The sequence below is a fragment of the Spermophilus citellus genome (assembly GCF_964194105.1).
Source record: "Spermophilus citellus genome assembly, chromosome: 13".
Taxonomy (NCBI): domain Eukaryota; kingdom Metazoa; phylum Chordata; class Mammalia; order Rodentia; family Sciuridae; genus Spermophilus; species Spermophilus citellus.
The window spans coordinates 97342141-97362934 of NC_138193.1; the positions used below are offsets into that span (position 1 = coordinate 97342141).

At 37.5% G+C, this 20794-nt stretch overlaps 1 protein-coding gene across 5 annotated transcripts in view; it reads left to right on the top strand.

Moving 5' to 3' along the window:
- The window catches only part of DNAJC27 (DnaJ heat shock protein family (Hsp40) member C27), a 50247-nt gene that overhangs the window by 4458 nt on the left and 24995 nt on the right, over window positions 1-20794 (top strand). For 4 of the 5 annotated variants that reach the window (XM_081264112.1, XM_081264111.1, XM_081264113.1 and 1 more), the window contains exons 2-5: window positions 6548-6630; window positions 10897-10966; window positions 17197-17361; window positions 18086-18208. In XM_081264112.1, coding sequence (XP_081120238.1) covers window positions 6548-6630; window positions 10897-10966; window positions 17197-17361; window positions 18086-18208 — 441 coding nt within the window. Of the gene's footprint in view, window positions 1-6547; window positions 6631-10896; window positions 10967-17196; window positions 17362-18085; window positions 18209-18330; window positions 19492-20794 lie in introns of those variants that run through there. The other variant, XM_081264114.1, reaches the window with a different exon arrangement.

The window sequence follows — 20794 nt, forward strand, 5'->3', positions numbered from 1 at the left end:
TGCTAAGCATTGAACCCAGTGCCTTACACATGCAAACATGTGAGCTACATCCCCAGCCCCTGGGCCTTTTTTAAAAAAGGGGATTATTTTTTAGGAGAATTATCCTAAAATTCATAAGAAAAAAACTAATCAAAATATGAGAAAGAAAAAAATGGGGCTGGACAGTAGAAAGAGGGGAGTTTTCTTAGGCAGTTGATATAGTCTAAAGCTAATCAAGAAAGCATGTATTAGCATAATCAAGACAAACCAGATAAGTGGAACAGAACAGAAAGTTCAGAAATAGATGGAAAATGTTAAAAGTGTTATCTTCACTAAATACAAAAGTAAACTACAATGAACTTATGGTTTAAATATTTCAAAACAATAAAATTTTCAGAAGAAAATGTGAAAATATGTACAACCTCAGAGAAATCTTTACAGCCGAGAAAGTAAACTCAGAAACCATTAAAAAAAAAAATTGAAAGAGCAGATACCATGGTGTACAACTGTAAAACCAGTGGACTTGGGAGACGGAGGCAGGAAGATTGCAAGTTCTAGGCCAGCCTTAGCAATTTAGTGAGACCCTAAGCAACTTAGTGAGACCCTGTCTCCAAATTAAAAACAAAAAGGGCTGGGAATGTGGCTCAGCGGTAAAGTACCTCTGGGTTCAACCCCACTACCAAAGGAAAGAGAGAGAGAGAGATTAAAAGAATGATTAGAAAATACTACATAAATTTAATATAATTTTTTGTATTTAGTACTGTAAATGTGAATAATAATATAGTATTACATATAAATAATAAAAGCAAAATAATAATACCTATTAAAAAGTTAAAAGACAACATCCTAGGGCATATATGTAACTCATATGTCACACAAAAAGTTAATTATATACAATGTCCCAAACCAGAAAAATTGATAAGGAAAAAATGCATAACCCCATAGAAACATGGAAAGGGAGTATGAACTGGAGAATACACAGAAGAGGAAATCCAAACATTCAATAAGTACATGAAAGATACGCAGCTTCATTTTTAGTCAGCAAAATGCAAATTAAAGTAACAATGACATTACTTGTCACTAACCAGTTTGGCAGTCATTAACGGATGATAGCATCTAAACTGGCAGGAGAAGAGGGTACCTGCATACTACTTTTAGAAATAAACCTTTTGGGGCTGGGGCTATAGCTCAGTGGTAGAGAGTTTGCCTAGCACATTTGAGGCACTGGGTTTGATTCTCAGCACCACATAAAAATAAATAAATAAAGATATTGTGTCCATCTACAACTAAAAATATTTAAAAGAAAGAAAGAAACCTTTTGAAGAGCAATTGGCAGTAGCTACTAAAATAAAAGAAGCATTCTTCAACCCAGCAGTTCTACTTCTGCAAATCTGTTCCACAGAAATTAAAGTGCCCCTTTTAAAGCACATGTATACACAAAGCATTTATTGTAATATTATAGCAGAGAAAAAGACTGAAAGCAGTGAATTTTTATTAAATACTTGTATATCATGGATTATTATGCAATCATGAAAAAAGTGAGTTGGAACTATGTCAGTTAACGTGGAGAGATTACCATAGTTTATTCTTCTTAAGACAGAAAAACAAACTGCAGAATATATGCAGTACTGTATAATGTGGGTATTTTTTACTGTAAGTAAGAGAAACCCAAGGCAAATATTTACTTACCATAATTGGAAATCTAGAAGTAGGGCAAGCTTCAGAGTGAGTTGATACACAGACTCAGTACCATTAGGGGCCCAGGCCATTCTCATCCTTGTGCCAACAGCATTACTGGCTTTATCTTAATGCTAATTCCCCGCAGTCAAAGGTGACCTCCCACAGCAACTGGGGTATCTTACTGTTTTTTTCATATTCTATGCGGATAACAGTGACTTTTCTTTCCAGAAGTCCTGAGCCAACCAAGGTTTTAAGACCAAGGAGAAAGATTTAAAAGTTTGTTATCTTGGGAAGTGGAATAGAGAATTTGAGAATAAACAAAAGACTGAAGGGAGTGGGGGGTGTCTATAAAACAGTTTATATGATATGTTCCCATCCATGAAAATAAAATATATACCTGCAATAGGTCGAATCTTATGAAGTTGCAGACATTTGAATTTTTTTTTTTAAACCTTAAAAATGGCAATTTAGGGCTAGGCTTATGGCTCAGTGATAGAGTACTTGCCTCACATGGGTGAGTCACTGGGTTCGATTCTCAGCACTGCATATAAGTAAATGAATAAAATAAAGGTCCATCAACAATTAAAAAAGAATATATATATTTTTAAAAAATGGCAGTTAATATGGTTTAAGCTAACACATAAAGTGTTTGAGCCACGTGTGTGGCACACACCCAGCTACTTAGGAAGCTGAGGCAGGAGGATCACTTGAGCCCAGGAGTTCAGGGCCAGCCTGGGCTACAGAGAAAGACCCCATCTCAAAAACAAAAAGAAATGTTGGAAAAGGTAGTTACCAACATGTTTTTGATCATTATCTCAGAGTAGTGGGTTTTGAGAGCTTTTTTTTTAATATTTATTTTTTAATTGCAATTGGACACAATACCTTATTTTATTTTTGTTTATGTGATGCTGAGGATCCAACCCAGGTCCTCGAATGTGCTAGGTGAGCGGTCTACTGCTGAGCCACAATCCCAGTCCCTTAAGAGGTTTTTTTTTTTTTTTTTTTGATAGAATATCTTTAATTAATTAATTTATTTTTATGTGGTGCTGAGGATTGAACCCAGGGCCTCACCCCTGCTAAGCAAGCACTCTACCACTGAGCCACAACCCCAGCCCCCAATCTTCCTTAAACATTTCTATACTATTTGGATTTTTTTATAGTAAGCATATATGCCCTCTGAGCCTGTTTTTGTGGATCATGACTAGCTGTGTTTCTGCTGAAGTCTCATTAGATCTTGAACACAGTTGTGAGAGAGAAATAGAAAATGTATACATTTCATATCAAGTGTTCTGCCCCACTGGGAATGTCATCTCCAGCCTTAGAGATTTATCTCAAAAACTTTAGATAGAGCATTTGTAGGGCTAAAACTCAAACTTCTGCCCTAAATTTTGGTTTTCTATTCAGGTAAAACTTGGGCAGTTTTGCAAAACATGCTTAATAGGTTGAATCAGGCTGTAAACATGTCAGATTATTATTATTTCTTAATATATTACCTCAGAATTAACATGGTATGAGAAAAGAGACGAGGTCACAGATAAATAGCATGTTAGGAAACAAGATCCTAAAAAACATTGAGAAGTGGCCTGTGGTTTGGGGGTAGTTGCCTGCCAATGTAGGAAGTTGAATTGGATATAAACAAAGATCACAGAGAAATCTCAAGTTTCCCTCAGAGAGGATTAGGCCCTTAGGAATCCTTCTTTTCTTCCCAAAAGATTAAACAATTAAGAAAAATGTAAAGCTTTATTATATCACTGAGCTACAATTAATATACAATTCACTTATTTATTTATTTTTTTATTGGTTGTTCACAACATTACAAAGCTCTTGACATATCATATTTCATACATTAGATTGAAGTGGGTTATGAACCCCCAATTTTACCCCAAATGCAGATTGCAGAATCACGTCGGTTACACATCCACAATTTTACATAATGCCCTATTAGTAATTGTTGTATTCTGCAGGAAAGGTAGCAGAATACAATTCACTTATTTAAAGTGTACAGTGGGCTGGGCGTGGTGGCACAAGTTTATAATCCCAGCTACTACTGAGGCTGAAGCAGGAAGATCGAAAGTTCAAGACCAGCCTGAGCAACTTAGTGAGACCCTATCTCAAAATAAAAAAAATTAAAAGATCTGGGATGCAGTTTAGTGGTAGGGCACTCCTGGGTTCAATTCCCAGTACCATTAAAGAATTTTTAAAAAAATTAATTAAAAAACAAAGTGTATATTTACAAAGTTATGCAGCTGTTACTACAATCAATTGTAGAACATTTTCATCATTCTCTATAAAAAACACATAGCAATTAACAGTCCACCCCATTACCCCTGACTCCCAAGCTGAGGCCACCACTCATGTTCTTCCTGCTTACATGGATTTGCCTGTTCTGAACTTTCTCATAAATGGAATCAACAGTGGTCCTTTATGTCAAGCTTCTTTTACTCAGCATGTCATTGACAAGGCTCATCTGTGTGGTAGCATGTGTCAATGCATCCTGATTTCAGGAAGGATTTAAACAGAGAAAAAAGTATTTCCTTGTGTGGATATAACACATTTTATTTATCCCTTTGGTTTTTTTTTTTCTTTTTTTACTTTTCAAGTACTGTAAATCATGATAATGTGAACATTCAAGTTTATATTACAAACTTTTATGTGAGAGGGGAAATGTTTTTAATCGTACTCAGATAAAGTGCCATTTTTAGTACATTGGAAAGTAAAATGTTAGGTTCTCATTACTATCTTATAACATCCCAGAATTCTTATGGCACTTAAGACAACTGTAATTTAGAAGCTTACTTGTATAATTATTTACTGCTACCTGTTTACAGAACACTGCAAGCTCCTTACAGGTAGAAACTCGATCCTGTCTTCACATCCCAGCACCTAACTCCATATCCAGCACAGGTGGTCATAAACTCATTATTTGTCTAATGAGTGAATATAGTGAATATATACTTTTTTGTATAGATTAAGAAGATTATTTTGTTTTTAATTCTGTCAGATCACTGTCTCTGTGTTATCACAGCATAAAAGCTTTATTTATGCTTTTATTTTGTTGATTAATACCATATGTTATCATTTGAACCTGTCACTATTCGATATCAATATGCTATTTTGGGGAAACTTATTCAAGTAAATCAGTTTGGCTGCACAGTTAATATTTAGTTTTGTTTTGTATTTATTTAATTTTATCTATTCCCCCTGTATTTATGTTATCTAACTTAGCTTGTAAGATCCTAAGGAACAGGACCCTATCTCCTTGTATTATAGGGAATGATTATTAATATTGTTATTTAAATGTGTAACTATATAAACAGTTTAGTTAACAGACTAGTGTTAAAGGATTTTCTGGTCTCTGAAACTCATGAATAATTTTTTAAGGCTTTATTTATTTTTCTAGGCTCTTGTGAGAGAAAACATTTGAGAAGTACCTACAAGCTATAAAGCATTTTAAATAGTGTATCCTTGGGGCTGGGAATGTGACTCAGTGTGGAGCACTTTCTAGCATGCATTAGACCTGGGTCTCCATTCCCAGCACTGCAAAAGAAGAAGAAGAAAACAAAAAGTATAGCTTCTTAGCAGTAACCCCCCTGAAGAAATTTTTCTTTCAGTTCATAAGGAAATTTACATTGTAAATTAACCATTCATAATCAGAAATAGTCCAAGCTATTCTAGGATAATTGATGCTTGCTTATATTCATTTGGTGGTTTTTAAGCCTCTGTGAAAGGCACAGAGCTAGTTTCTGCAAAAGATAGAAGGATGATGCCTGCCTCGAGTAGTTCAGTGCCTAGCAGAAGTGAGGAGGTAAATAGCACCCTGAGAAGCTAGCTCACAGTGCGTGGCCATGTATGGCTGCTGGCATATGCGAGAGGCCACATGTGTACATCTGTAATAATAGAAATGTAAAGAGCAGAGGAGTTCAGATGTTCCGTGTGCATGTATAAAGGGGAGTTCAGTCACACCAGGGTGCTCGGAATTTGATCTGGGCCTTAAAGGATGAGTAAGGTTTGGGATGAAGGGGAGAAAGCTCATTACAAAGTGAAGGGAAAAGAATTAACAAAAGTCAGGAAGTTGGGTCCTGGGAGTTTTGCAGAAATGCAGAATTTATATGGAAGGATTTAAACAGAGAAAACAGATGAGGGCCAGATTCTAGAGGACCTTGAATAAAGAACAAGAGAATGTGAAGTCAAACTCTATTCATAGTGAGAAGCCACTTGAAGGTTTTTGAATTAGAGAAGTGAAATGGTGTCAGTAGCGTGCGGTATCGACTGAAGTTGGGAGGGAAAGAGGGTAGAGAGACCAGTAATGAATTTCCTATCGGCAGATGATGAGGACCAAAACCATACCAATGGGAATAGGAATGAAAAGAAAAATGGAAGATCCATTCAAAAGATTAAGAAAGGCCCAGAATCAAATCTGACTTTAATGTTTTGATTCTTTGTGACTGGGAGAATAGGGACATTATTAAAATGTCAGCAGGATGTGCTGCTTTTATGTGAACATGCTGAATTTGGGACATGTTGAATTTGAAGGAACAGCAGGACATCTAAGTAGAAACCAGTTTTATAGAAACTGGGGATGTGGATCTGCTCTTGGGAAAGAAGTCGAGGCGGACATAGATATTTTGGTGGCGTTGAAAAGGTCTTCAAAAGAAAAGAGCACAGGAGTGAGAGCAAAACTGAAAACATACCCATATTTAGTATTAAGACAAGAATTTAAAAATAAATTTTCTTTAAACTCTTTGGTTTTGGCATGTTTCAGGAATAGTTTTGGCTTTTGAAAACACTTTCATAGTGGTGAATAAAGAAACTATAATGAAGAAATGTGCTTACTTTGTATATTTTCCTAGTGTGTATTTACCAGATTTATATATTTTTACCTTTTTAGAGCTGTATTATAAAGCGATACTGTGAGAAAAGATTTGTGTCTAAATACCTTGCAACAATTGGAATTGACTATGGAGTCACCAAGTAAGTATATTGTTTCCCTGGGCTTGTAATTTACACAGAAATCTGGAACTCTTTCCAAAATGATCTATATTTGCATGAATGCATTGATGCAGATATTCTTACAATAGAGACGTTGAAGATACATTGGGAAAGCGAGCACTAAGATCTTTACATCCATGAGGCAATCAATCATTCCTTCATGTAGCCACCATGTCAAGCACACCGTGTCCCACAGCCTTGGGACACAGTAGGGGGAGGACAGACAGTGACAAGCAAGTCAACACAGAGCCTAACTGGCAGGTGCAGCTTTTCAGGAAACATGTCTCTACACAAGCTGGTCCTGTCAGCTGGTGTGTTTTTAAATGTTTTGAAATATTCTAATAAACATCTAAGTATGTGGGAAATTATGTGTGAGGATTTGTTTGGAGGTAAATCAAAGACTGGGTTGAGCTTGAGGAGAAAGGATTAAGTTAGCAGGAGAGACACGGAATAGAATTGGGGTAGACAGCACAATTCCACACTTGACTCTTCACCCGCACTCAAGTGCGGCTCTCGTGCCTTCCTGCCTCTGTGACGTTACCGTACTGTCCCCTCATCTCTCCACCTGCTAATTTCTTCTAAGTATAAAAGGTCCTGTTCCCATGAGACCTTCTGAACCCTCCTTTATAGGTCACGATCTTTTTGCAACTGAGACATCTTAAAGTTCTCTGTGCTATTTATGGTCCTTGCCCTAAATTGCCTTTTGTTATTATTATCTGTATATTTTTAATGCCTCTGCTAAAGTATAAATGCCTGAGGAAGAGGCTATTAGTGTAAGTTCTCTCCGAGTGCCTGATGTATACCTAGTAGGTGCTCAATAATTATTTATTATACATAAAGGATACATCTAAAGAGAAAATCTTCAGATTAGAATATGAAGGCAGTATTCAAAAAGGCAGACAAAAACCGTGGGGTATATATGTATAGCAAAATGTTGATTATGTGAATGGCAAAGTTGAGTTTAGGTGCATAATTACACACCCTTGTGTCTGTACAGTAGCTCAAGTAAGAGGTAAAGTAACTCAAGTAAGAGCTCTGTAAGGTTGTTACATCACCATTTATCACCTGGCAGCGGCAGCAGCAGCAGAGGGTATTTCTGCAAGTTTTCTTTAAAGAATGAAAGTCATAGCACTTAGCTGTGAAATGTATGAAGCTTTTTATTTGAAATCCACATTTTTTTTTCCTAGTTTACTTTTCCCTTCCCTACTGAAGGACACAGGATTTCATCAGTGATATAAGATACCCTGTTTAAGGCAGCTTTGTTTTGTTCTACTTTGCTACCAGGAATTGAACCCAGGGGCACTTAGCCACTGAGCCACATCCCCAGCCTTTTTTTTTTTTTTTTTAATTTTATTTAGAAATAAGGTCTCAAATAAGTTCTGAGGCTGGCTTTGAACTTGTGATGCTCCTGCCTTAGCCTCCCGAGCTGCTGAGATTACAGGCATGTGCTATGGTGACTTTTTATTTAATCCATATAAGTTACTAGTTTACTTATCTAAGAAATGGAAATTACCATATTGTGCCAGAAAATTGCAGTTTATTTGACAAACTTCTGTTTCTTACTGAAATTTCTTTTGGAAAAGATGGTTGTCCCATGATGAGTCAGACAGAAACCAACTCAAACCAACTCAAGCAAAACCTGAAAGAAAAGGATATTAGTCAGTTCACATATTCCAGTTATAAGGATGACACAGTGAGGCCTCAGGGGAGGTTGGAACCAGACACAGAATTTAGACAGATCATTTTACACTCTCTCTCTCTCTCTCTCTCTCTCTCTCTCTCTCTCTCTATTGCTTTAGTCTTTTAAGTGTGTGGTTTGTACAAAGCTGCCAGTGGCTCTCAAGCTTACATATTTAATTTTATTTTTACAGAAGAACTAAAATTAATATCCCAAGTTTAATCCCAGGGAGAGGGCTGGAGGTGTACCTAGTGGTGGAGTGCTCACCGAGCATGCATGACATCTAGTGTGTTACTGAAAAGACATGATGACTCCCTGGGTTCTATCCCCAGTTCCATGGGGGGGGGGGGAAGTCTCAGGGAAGGATTTGATTGGCCCAAGTGGAGCAGGTGCCTTCTCCCAGCTCAGTGGAAAGGCATCTTAGGTTGGCCAGCAGAGTGGAAGCCATAGGAAGATGGCACAGCCATGTGCACCACAACTGGGAGAAGAAAGCCCGATGCTGTAGATAGCCATTCCTTCTTTTCTGTTTTAATTTTGAAGGTTAATTTCAATGTACTTAAAATTTATTTGTAGCCTTTGTGAAAGAGCAGATTCCTGGGGCCACTACTAAGATTCTGATTCACTGGGTCTGAGGTTGGATGCAGGAATCTGCATTTTTAACACCCCTCCTGTAATTTTGAGGCAGGTGTTTTTCAGACCACACTGAGGCAAGCACTGCCTTGAGATATAAATTACCATTTTTCTAAAGTAATTTCCTCCTCTGGCTTCCAAATTAAGTTGACCTCTTTGGAGTTTTAGAGTATAAAGACTTTTTTGTTACTTCTTGACTTTATGGGCTTTATGGGTGTATCCCTGCTCAGCTACTATCTTTTTATAGTAAGAATTTTAAAAATATAAACTATGCCAGATCTTCCCCTGATGCTTTAAGTTCTAGTACTGTTTTGCACTTTGCCCCTGAGCTACTGCCCAGCCCTATTAGGGTTTTCTTTCTTCATGTTCTCTTTTGAAAGATGGATCCTGATTTCACAGGTGTTAAAGTGAAAACAGGCACCTTAGAACTAATGAAAAGCTGTGAGCCTTCAGGAGCAAAGAAACATAATAAGACGCTTAGTTGTTAGTTTGACTTAAACATACAGGTAATATAAAATATGAAACAGGGGGCTACAGCTGTAGCTCAGCAGTAGAGTGCCTGCCTCGCACGTATGAGGCGCTGGGTTCGATTCTCAGCACCACATACAAATAAGTAAATAAAATAAAGGTACCACAACAACTAAAATATACTTTAAAAACATGAAACAACTGTAGGAATTATGGTTTCAGAACAGAAAGTGAGTGTTATAAATTTGGGAATAGTAATAAATAAATCAGGAGGCAGTGTAGGGACAATGAGAGCGAGTGCTGAGGGCCTTGTGTTCTCTAGCAGCCCTGTCAAAATTCTAACTCTGAAACAGGTTACTTTATGGGACTGGGGGGGAGACAGTTTTTTCTAAGACACTTGGCTGGAGTAGAGTAGTAATGACTTCAATCTGTTTATTTACTGTTGTTAATTTCTATTCTTAACTTAGAAGGATCTTTTAGGAAATTTTGTGTTGAAACATTTATATTTAAAGTTCAGTAATTCCTTTCAGTTCATTAAAGTTTCTTTTGTTTATGTTAAATTCAGTTAAAAAGTAAATTTTATATATTTTTATAATAGCATAATTTCATTTTTATAAGGGTATTTATGTTTATCAATCTTATCTATGCATAGAAGTCTGGGTTGTGTATCTATGTTAATGAAGGTTATTCTGGGTGATAGGGCTTGGGATGACTTTTAATGTTCATCTTTCTATTTTTCCTTAATGTTTGAATTATTTATAATATTCATTCATGATTTTTCCAATAGTGTTTTTTCTTTAAAAAAAACTAGAATATACTATGATATTAACTAATTAATTTTATTATGAATGATTATTGTTTCTCACTTTATTTTTGTTTTCAAATTTGTTTCTGAAAAAAAATTAACTATTGCTGTTGCTCAAATGAAGATCACACAAAACTTAAACATACATCATTAATGTTTGCAACTCTGCTGCATGTTAACCAAGTATAACCAGTAATAATTAAGGTGTTTCTTACTAAGTGAACTAAAACTCCTTGTTTTCCTTCATCTTAGTTGTACTTATCCTAAATTGATTTTTTTTTTTTTAAGATTGAAGGGAGTAGGATTTATTCAAGTGTGAAGAATAGAAACAGAACTCTTGCAGGGACAGGAGGGGATGCTGATAGGGGCTGGCTACAAATTGATTTTTCTTAAAACCACAGCAGTAGCCAATATTTGTTGGTTCAGGGCTGTGGCTTGAGATGAAGGTGAAGGTGAGGGTATTTGCTCCAGGTAGACTCAGGAGGTAGGGTCGTATGCCAGATTCCTGGCTCCTGTTATACAAATGATCTGGAATTAGGAAGGGGACAAAGAAAGCCTCTTTCAAATTTCACACAGATATCCTTTTAAAATTCATAAATGACATAAATGATACTAACGTGAATGCAGAAATCATGATCTTTGGAATTGTTTCGTTTGATTGTTTTAGAGTACAAGTCAGAGACAGAGAGATCAAAGTCAACATCTTTGATATGGCTGGACATCCCTTCTTCTACGAGGTAAGAAAGTTTGAAAAAACTTTATCCAGTATTGTCAGTGGGTTTAGGGAAAGATCCGGAATTATTTAAAACAACCAATATTTGAATTATGAATAATATTGGGTAAATTTTGCTCATATTTGTGGCCTTATCCTTAACTTAATAAACACCTGTTGATTTTTTTATGCTATGCTCTTAAGTAGGGAGAGGAAATTTTATTGCTAATGTTTCAGACATTTAAATAACTAAGACATTTCAACCTCAAAGGGCTTTTGCTTTTCATATCTCAATCCAGAATGTGTGAGTATTAATGACATTCACACTTGGACTTAAGAACTATGATGTCACCTCTTTCACAGTCTGCTCTAGCATGGTCTTTTGATCTCTCCTAGTCATTGCATTTTTTTCTCCAGAAGAACCCAACTTGGTTTACTTTCATCTGTTTTTCAGTCCCAAGTGGCCTCACACTGAGTTGCCTGGCCCCTTCCCTTTGGGTGGGCTTTTTCATTGTTCCTAAGGAGGCTCTTTGCTCTTTTCTGGTTTGGCCATTTCACTTCTGCTCTTCTCATTATTATTTTTCTTCTGCTTGCTTTGGTTTTATTTTGCTCTTTTTGTTCTGGGTTCTTAAGGTAGAAAACTAGAGTATTGATTTGAGACTTTCTTCTTTTCTTTAGGTACATTTGGTGCTACAGGTTTCCCTCTCAGTACTGCCTTAACTGTGTCCACAAATGTTTAGATATTGTATTTTTATTTTCATTTAATTCACTGGATTTCTTTGAGTTTATTCTATTTGGAGTTTTCAAACCTTCTTAAGTCTGTAGGTTTGTCTTTTGCCACATTTGAATATTCTCAGCCACTTTTTCTTTCTGTTTAAAAAATTGTTTTTGAGGCAAGCATGGTAGCACTGGCATACCTGTGATCCCAAGTACTAGAGGTTGAAGCAAGAGGCTCACAAATTCAAAGCTAGTCTTGACAATATAGTGAGACCTTTTCTCAAAACAAAAAATAAAAAGGGCTGGGGGTGTGGCCCAGTGGTAGAACACCTCTAGGTTCAATCCCCATTGTGAAAAAAAAATTTTTTTTTGAGATGGGGTCTTGCTCTGGTGCCTGGGTTTTGAGCATGAAACCTTCCTGCCTCAGCCTCCTGCAAGCTGGGATCACAGCTACCGCACCCACCTGGCCATGATTTCTTTGAGTCGTTTTCAGCCCCCTGTTTCTCCCCTCCTCCCTGGACTGTGATCTTTTGTTTTAGTCCAACATCCCGGAGGTGCTGTTCATTTTTTCTCTCTGATATTCAAATTTGGTCATTTTTATTATTCCACCTCCTACTTCACTAATTGTTCCTTGTCCCCTCCTATCAGCTATTGAGCCCAATCTCTAAGCTCTAAATAATGTATTTACATTATTTTTCAGTTCTAAAATTTCTGCTCAGTCTTTCCTGGGGTGGTGGGTGGGAGACAGTTTTCTTCTAAGGCATTTGGCTGGAGTAGATTAGTAAAGTCTTTTTATCTTGCCAAACTGTCCTTTTCCTGGTCCTTTGGTCAGAGAGATCAGGTTTTTGACTGGGCTTTTGTTTATCTGCACCTCTTGGCATTTTCAAGTTGTACTTCTGTTCCAAGGCTTAGGTATGTGAGGCAAAAGAAAACCCAAAAAACTCACCATCATATCATTCTTCAGGTCCCAGGGCTCCTAGCTTGTCTGCTGCCTTTTCTCCATCTTTCAGAGGTTTTTAAATATTTGCTTTATATATAATGTCAATACTTTTGCCTATACTTAGCAGCAAATAGAGAAATATATGTCTACTTCATCTTGCCAGAGGAAACAGGATATTTAATGGCTACATAATCTTCCAACTTTTGAATATTGCCAAATGTTTAGGTAAAATGACTTCCTTTTAGGTGTGAAGCTTTACAGAGGGTTATGTCCATTACACAAGTATAGAATACTATCAGTGCAAAAGGCCCAGAGCGCTCATTGACTATAAGTTTGACAGAGATTCTAACTACCAAAAATGCTAATGTCAATCTTAGGTTACACCAAAGTCATGTCAATGGACAGTTAGAAGATACCTAAGGAGTACTGTGATTTGTACTCCTGCCCATTGTAGGATTTTGTTTTGTTTTGTTTTGTTTGTTTTGTTTTGTTTCTCGTATTCCTGATCAATGGCCACCATTCAATCACAGATACCTGTATGCCAGTTTCCATGCTGGATACTAGAGACACAGTGTCCCTTGTCCTCATGGAATGTAAATATGTTAGAGAAAACACTTGTTAAACAAATGACAGAGTGCTCGGGAGCACTTAAAATCCAGACTCAATCTATCTTGGTGGTCAGGAAGTCCTGCTAAAGGACACAACATTTAAACCAAGAGCTGGTGGATACTTAAGTTATGTAGGAGGACATTCTGGGGACAGAATAATACCCAGCCCAGTTTTGACTGGTGCAGAGGGTTTGGAGAATGAATATCTCTAATGTCAGAGTCTTATTGCTTTTTTTACCCAGAGTAAAAAAAAAAACCTAGATTGGCAATTTCTCCTTTGACTTTCACCATGATCCTGACCTTTCTTTGAAGAAATGTAGACCAAATTTGTACTTCTACAACAAAGCCTTTCTAATATTTGTGAGTCTGTTCCTCTTCAGGTAAAATATTTGTATTCCTGCCACAGCTAGATCTGAGTCTTCCTGGTGAGCATCCCTTGCAGATGATCACTTGTTAGCTGATGTGGAACTTAGAACTAAGACAACAATCCAGATATTTTCTAACTAGTGAAACACTCTATTTCTGTTACTTTCCATTATTAGACACTAGGCTCTTATTAATATAACCTGAAATTGTAATATTTTTTCCAGAAGTTTATAAAATAGAATTACAGTTAATAGAAACTCCCTTGTATAACCAGTTCTGAAATACCTTTTTGCCAAAATAGCCATGATCTCTCATTTTTTGTCCAATAGTTGCTGTTGCTCAGATGCTCCTTTTAGACAAGCAGTCATTTTCTTTCTAAGTTCCAAGCTGACCAGAATATACCCTTGCTCATCACACACCTAGTGAAGTACCCACAGCTATACCTGTGGTTCCTGGCTTCCTCAAATCCTTGGTGCCTGTCCTCCATGGAAGGCATCAGTCCTCTTGATTGGTTTCCCAAAGTGCCTGCTGAGACAGGACCATCTCAATGTGTGAGGTAGCAATCTCAGAGAGAAGAGTCAGAGGGAGACTGTGAGGGAATGGTGGGGCCTGCCTCTTACAACCAGCATTGCTTCCACTGGGCCCACAACTGAGGTCTGGTTAAAGGGTGTCACAGGAACATTCTGAGGCCTCAGGGATACTAGACTAATAGCTTTCTCTAGCCTACCAGCCAGTTTGCTATCTCTGCTTTTAAGAACAAATTCCTATTCCCTTAGCATCCTATTTAAACTTTGGATATAGTGAGTACCAGGTATAAGAGTAGAAAGCGATTTTGGGGGGCCAGAATAACAGAACTGTATGGGACCATTGAAACATCTGCTTTGATCTTTTCATTTGACAGATGAAGAAACTAAGGCTGAAGATAATAAAACTTACTCAAGACTAGTAGGTGGCTTGCTGCTGAGCTCAGACTTGAACTTGAACTTGAGTCCCTTGAAACAGAAATCCATTGCACTTGTTTCAGTCTATTTTTACACACATACCTTTCTCTGGAGAGCATGACCTGCATTTGAAATTCTTTCTGTTTCCCTTGGCTTCTATCTTTGTTCTCTACTGAGGCACATCCAGCCATTCAATTAAAACAGTGTTTCAAACTCATATCTACTAGGCCCTGTGGGTGACCCAAGGATGGACACATCAAGATACAAGCCTTCCAGTTGCTGCAGTGTAGTGGGGAAGACAGCTAGATGAACTACCATCTGTGAAAATGGCAGGAAGTGAATGATTCACTGTTAGAAGTACAAATGGCTGTGGTATTCCAGGGGACATAGAGAGTACCTCTGTTCAGGAGGGCAGGGGGTGGCTGGTGTGCAAGATATGGCATTATAACGAGACTTTGAAAGATTAAAGACACAGAGGTATCTGGTTCCTGATAGAGTTCACAAGGCCTAGGGTAGAATTAGATCATCTAGTGTGACTGTCAAGGGAAGGTAAGAGGATAAGACTGAGAAGGTTGGGGGAGAATTGACCAGAAATTTTTAACTTCATTTAAATGAATTTGAACTTCAGAGAATTGGTAGCAATGGGGAAATACCAAATAAATTTTGAGCCTGGGCTTATAAAGGTATACATGCAATATACTATATTGCTAGGAAAATGACTTAGAAGACTCTTAGAGTAGTGCCGTCAAGAGAGAATGTTGGAAGCAAGAATGGAAAGGAAGTGACAGGAGAATAAACATGGCACAGGTGGCTTTTACTGCATTATCCAAATCTGCTGAACAAAGAGAAAAGAAAGCACCAACGGTTGACACCAAACTTTCAACTCAAATGACTGAAAGAATGATGTGGGACTCATCACTGATGTCCAAGAGAAGGAAAAGCTTAAGAAGGAATGAGATGAAGAAATAAGTTGTCCCTGTTATACATATTGAATTGGAGATTCCAACAGGACGTTCAACTAGAAGAGTCTTGTACTAATTAGAAATGCAGGTCTGAAAGCCAATTTGAGAAGGCTCATCTTACAGATTCTCACGGTTGAACCTGTACAAGCATTTGATATTGCTTAGAAGGAAGGATTGAGAGAGAAAGGAAGAGGGCCCAGGATGGGATTTGGAAGGGCTTGGTGATGAGCTGAAGTGGGGCCAATGGGGAGGAGATGAATTGGTGAAAGAGTTTAAGAACCTGGAGAACATCGTACATGAAGGCCAAGGCAGCAAGAGCTTTTAGAAAGAAGGAAGAGTCATCATTGGGTGCTGCAGAAGGGCTCAGGACCACCCTGCTGAGGGGAGAAGACTGTTGCTCATTGCTTGTCATTTCAAATTCTTTTTGTTTTGAATAGAAAGGAAGTGACAGGAGAATAAACACTGGTCTTCACTTCAGAGGATAGCTTCTTAGGTTCTATAGATTTATAGACCCTATATTCCTGATCCAGGTATCTATCTATGTATGGACAGTTGTACCTGATGTGTGTAAGATACCTTATTTCTTACTACACATCCAGTGTGGGTCTGGGTACATATTGGGATTTTGTGAAAAGAATGTTTAACTATGGCCTCTTACAAGGGTCTTCCTGGAATTTTAGCCTGAACCCCCTCCTTGCTCACCTAGCCTCTTATTGCTTCTGCTCTGTTAGTGTGCCCTGTATTTCATGCCTCTTCTTCCTAGAGTTGTAGCTATGCCCCAGAAGCAAGTTGCCATTTCTAATGAAACACCACAGAAAAATCCAAAAATGATGAGCTAGGGCTGGGGCTCAGTGGTAGAGCACTTGCCTAGCATGTGTGAGGCCCTAGGTTCAATTCTTAGCACTGCATATAAATAAATAAAATAAAAGTCCATTGACAACTAAAAAATATTTTTAAAAATTCAATAATGAATACAGGGAAGAAAGGAAGAAGGTGAAGATACCCATTGTTTTCCAGGCACCCCTGTTAAGTACTCTGTCTTCATTATCTCATTTAATCCTCATAATAACCCTGTGTAGTAAGAGTATTATCCCCATTTTACAGATGAGGAAACTGAGAGGCAGAGAGGTTAAGTGACTTGCCCAAGATCACACAACTAGTAAGTAAGTGTGAACCCAGATCTATCTGCCTCCAGAGCCTGTGGTTTTGCCCTTATTATTACACTGAGGCTCTGATCTTGAAATTCAAAAGTTGGTATATAGATCCCAAGAGTCAGGGAAGCTGTACCTAGCACTGGGGAGAGCCATCTTTGGGATGTGATATATATAAAATGATGAACCCGTGGCTGATATTTGTGTCATTTATGCTTTAGGTTCTTTTTAGTTGTTCACTCCTCCTCCCAAGAATTTCATATAATTGGTGTTCTTTTTAAGGTCTACTAACAATTAAAAAGTGATTACTTCTGGGGAGTGGAACTGGAGGTGGGAAGGGTGGGCAGGAAGACACTTCCTTCTGCTCTAAGTCCTTGTATGGTAATAGATTTTTAAAAGTTAAGTTACTTTGATTTTATAAAAAGTCCTCTAAGAACAAGTAAATCCTGAGGAACGACAGCAAATGCCATGACTACATAGAAGAACACACTTTACCTAGTTAATGAATATGAAATACATTCTTATAAAATCACAAAACCTACATCCTGTGCATCTGTTCTTCCACCCAAGGTCCGCAATGAGTTTTACAAGGACACGCAGGGTGTGATGCTGGTCTATGACGTGGGGCAGAAAGACTCCTTTGATGCCCTGGATGCATGGCTGGCAGAGATGAAGCAGGAACTCGGGCCTCACGGGAACATGGACAATATTGTATTTGTAGTGTGTGCCAACAAGGTAACTGCTTTGGAACTGGTATGCTCACCTTTCTAGGGAAGAGTGCAGATCCGAGAGTTTGGGGGAACTAACAAAAAGAAATGTCTTGGGCTGGGGTTGTGGTAGAGCGCTTGCTTTGCATGTGTGAGGCACTGAGTTCGATCCTTAGCATCACATAAAATAAAGAAAGAAAGGTATCGTGTTCATTAAAAAAAGAGAAAGAAATTTCTTTATTCTCAAGTATAGGAATAGGCAACCTTTCAAAACACATGTCCTCATCTAAAAACAAATCACAACAAAAACCCCAAACCTGGGATATCAGGAATTTTATCCATTTTTTCCCTTGGTGTCCTACTTGGGGAAGGATGTTGGTGACAGCGGGAGAGGTGGACCTCCATAATAATCACACTCTGCCCTGATGGGAGGAGGGACATTCACTAGTGACATGTGGCTGTGGAAGGCAAGCTTGGGCCCTGGGAAATGGCAGATAATTGAAGCGTTTTCCACAGAGGTGGGCAGCAGCAGCCTTCCCACGGGGGAAGTGGGAGCCCGAAGACTGGCCGACAGGCAGGATGTTTGTTCTTTATTTGTTTTGCTCTTTTTGTCCTGATAATTTTATATACTTGTGCTGGGGCTCATTAAAAATAGTTTTTGCCTTAGTAAAGGATTGACAAAGACCCCACTGAGTGTATTCTAATGGACAATGTTGGAATCTTCTCTCCGCCCCCAACTTTTTCTATTTCAGATCGACTGCACCAAGCACCGCTGCGTAGATGAAAGTGAAGGGCGTCTCTGGGCGGAAAGCAAAGGGTTCCTATACTTTGAAACCTCAGCACAGACTGGAGAAGGGATCAGTGAGATGTTCCAGGTAACCAAGCTCTTGGTTATTTTAGGGTTAGCATGAAGGCCAGCCATGCTGCCTTTTAGTGGAAATTAGGAGATACAGAAAACAATAGGAATTTCTCATTAGAATAAGGTCTTTCTCTAAAGGTGGAGAGAGCGGGAGCTCATGAGTGATCTGTCTGCAGTCGGTAATAGCTCAGACTTGGGGGAGCATCAAAACTACCTGGGGATTAGCAAGGATGGTGGAATGTGATGGACATCATTATCCAAAGTTCATGTATGAAGACACGAATTGGGTATCAACCTACTTTATATATAAACAGAGATAGGAAAAATTGTGGTATATATGTGTAATAAGAATTGTAATGCAAAAAAAAGTACATGTATAAAGACATGAATTGGCATGAACATACTTTATATACTAAGATATGAAAAATTGTGTTCTATATGTGGAATAAGAATTGTAATATATTCCATAGTTGTGTATTTAAAAAAATAAAATCGATTAAAAAAAACTACCTGGGGAAATTCTCCAAAATATAGATTTCTGGGCTCATGCCTACTGGAAGCTTACTGTTGTGATGGAATCAAGAATCTATATTTTAAAAGAGCTCTCCAGGTAATTCTGATGTTCATTAAATGTAATCAATAAGTTATTGTACCACTCAACCCATTATATCCCATTGTCCTATATATAGGACACCCATAAAAACCAATAAAAAAAAATTTAGGACACCTATACAATTGCTTAATTTAAATTTTTATAGTTGTCCTATGTGTAGGACAATGGGACATAATGGGTTAAGTAAGAAAACAATTTTCTTTAAAACTACCCAAGTTTAATAAAATTGTTATATTTGTATACAGAATCAATGGAAGTGTTACTGTGGCAAAACTGCCTTGCCACACCTAATATAATCTAATATTGTAGTCCATAGGGGTGCAAATAAAGAAGACTATCATTATAGAATCCAACCAGTCACACTTAAAAATAAGGCCTCACGGGCTGGGGTTGTGGCTCAGCAGTACCGCGCTTGCCTAACACGGGCAAGGCACTGGGCTCGATCCTCAACACCACATAAAAGTAAGTAAAATAAAGGTATTGTGTCCAATTACAACTGAAAAAAAATATTAAAAATAAATAAATAAGGCTTCACCAATCAAGCAGACACTAGAAGGATGAGCTCACATAGCAACCTGAATCAATGGTCACTTCTTCAAACCTACTAATCTTGAATCACTTCAAGGGAAGGAGGCTATTTAGAACAAGAAGTTATAAATCAACTCTTAATTACATGATGATATGAATAATGTATTTTTCTTCTTATGACTATAGCTGGTATTTTTAGGATTTTAAATAGAGTAGTTAGTACTGTAAAGAGTTTTTCTTAATTATTGAGTGGGATTATATTTAATCTTTTATGCTGAATTTCTTTCTCACAAGATGTCACCTCTCCTCCTAGAAGACAGGTTTGATCTTTGGCTGACAGGCTGAATTGGGCGTCAGTGGCTTCTATTTCAGGATCAGGTTGATGTTGGTTTGCCTTGCTTTCTATTCTTTTCAGTATATACAGTTATGTGAGTCTGTCCCTATGTGTGCAATAATGATACTTACAACTTAAATGGTATTTTACAATCTAGAGACATTTACATATTTCATCTCATTTGAGACATATAAAAATAATGCATGACAGATATTATTTTCATTTCGTATATGAGAAAATCTAAGGGTAGGATAGTAAAGTGACTTGTCTAAGGCATATAAGTAATGACTTATAGATTACATTTCTTTTTTATTCTATTTTTTATTATTATGTAGTTGTACATTACCATAGAGCATGGTGTGATAATTTGATACACATATACAATGTGTAGTGGTCACATCATGGTAATTAGCATTTCCACACATTAAAATTTTTCCAGCACTTTAAAGATGTTGGTTCATTCTCTTCTGGCCTCTGTTGTCCCCATGAGATGTAAACATTCATTCTTACTCTTATTCCTCTCTACACATTCTGCCTCTTCCCCTCTGGCTGCTTTCAAGAGTTCCTCTGCAATTTTCAGCAGTTGGACTATAAAGTGCTGAAGTGAATTTCTCTTCATACTAATCTTATTTGGGGCTGTTGAGTTTCTGAGATGGGTAAGTAGGTGTTTTTCATCAGGTTTGGGAAATTTTTTGTTTATTTTTGTTTTCACCATTACTTCCTCAAATATATTTTTCATTTCATTCTCCTTCTTATGCTCTGGTTACATGTGTATCAGGCCATTTGATTTTGTCCCACAGTCCCTGGGGCTGTATTTACTTTTCCTCTATATTCCCCCATTTTTTAGATTACGTATAGTCTTTGTTGATTTAAAGTTCATTGACAATCAGCTGTTAAACACACTGAGTGAATTTTTCAACTCTGTATGTTTTGATCCTAGAATTTGCATTTAGTTCTTCTGTACAGTTCCCAATTCTCTGCTGAGATTCCTTATTTGCTTACTTATAAGAGTATATTTTCCTTTAATTTTTTGAATATATTTTCCTTTACCTCTTTTAGATATTTGTAAGAGCTGTTTTAAAGTTTTTGTTAAGGTCAACATTTGAGCCATTTTAGCTTCAGTTTCT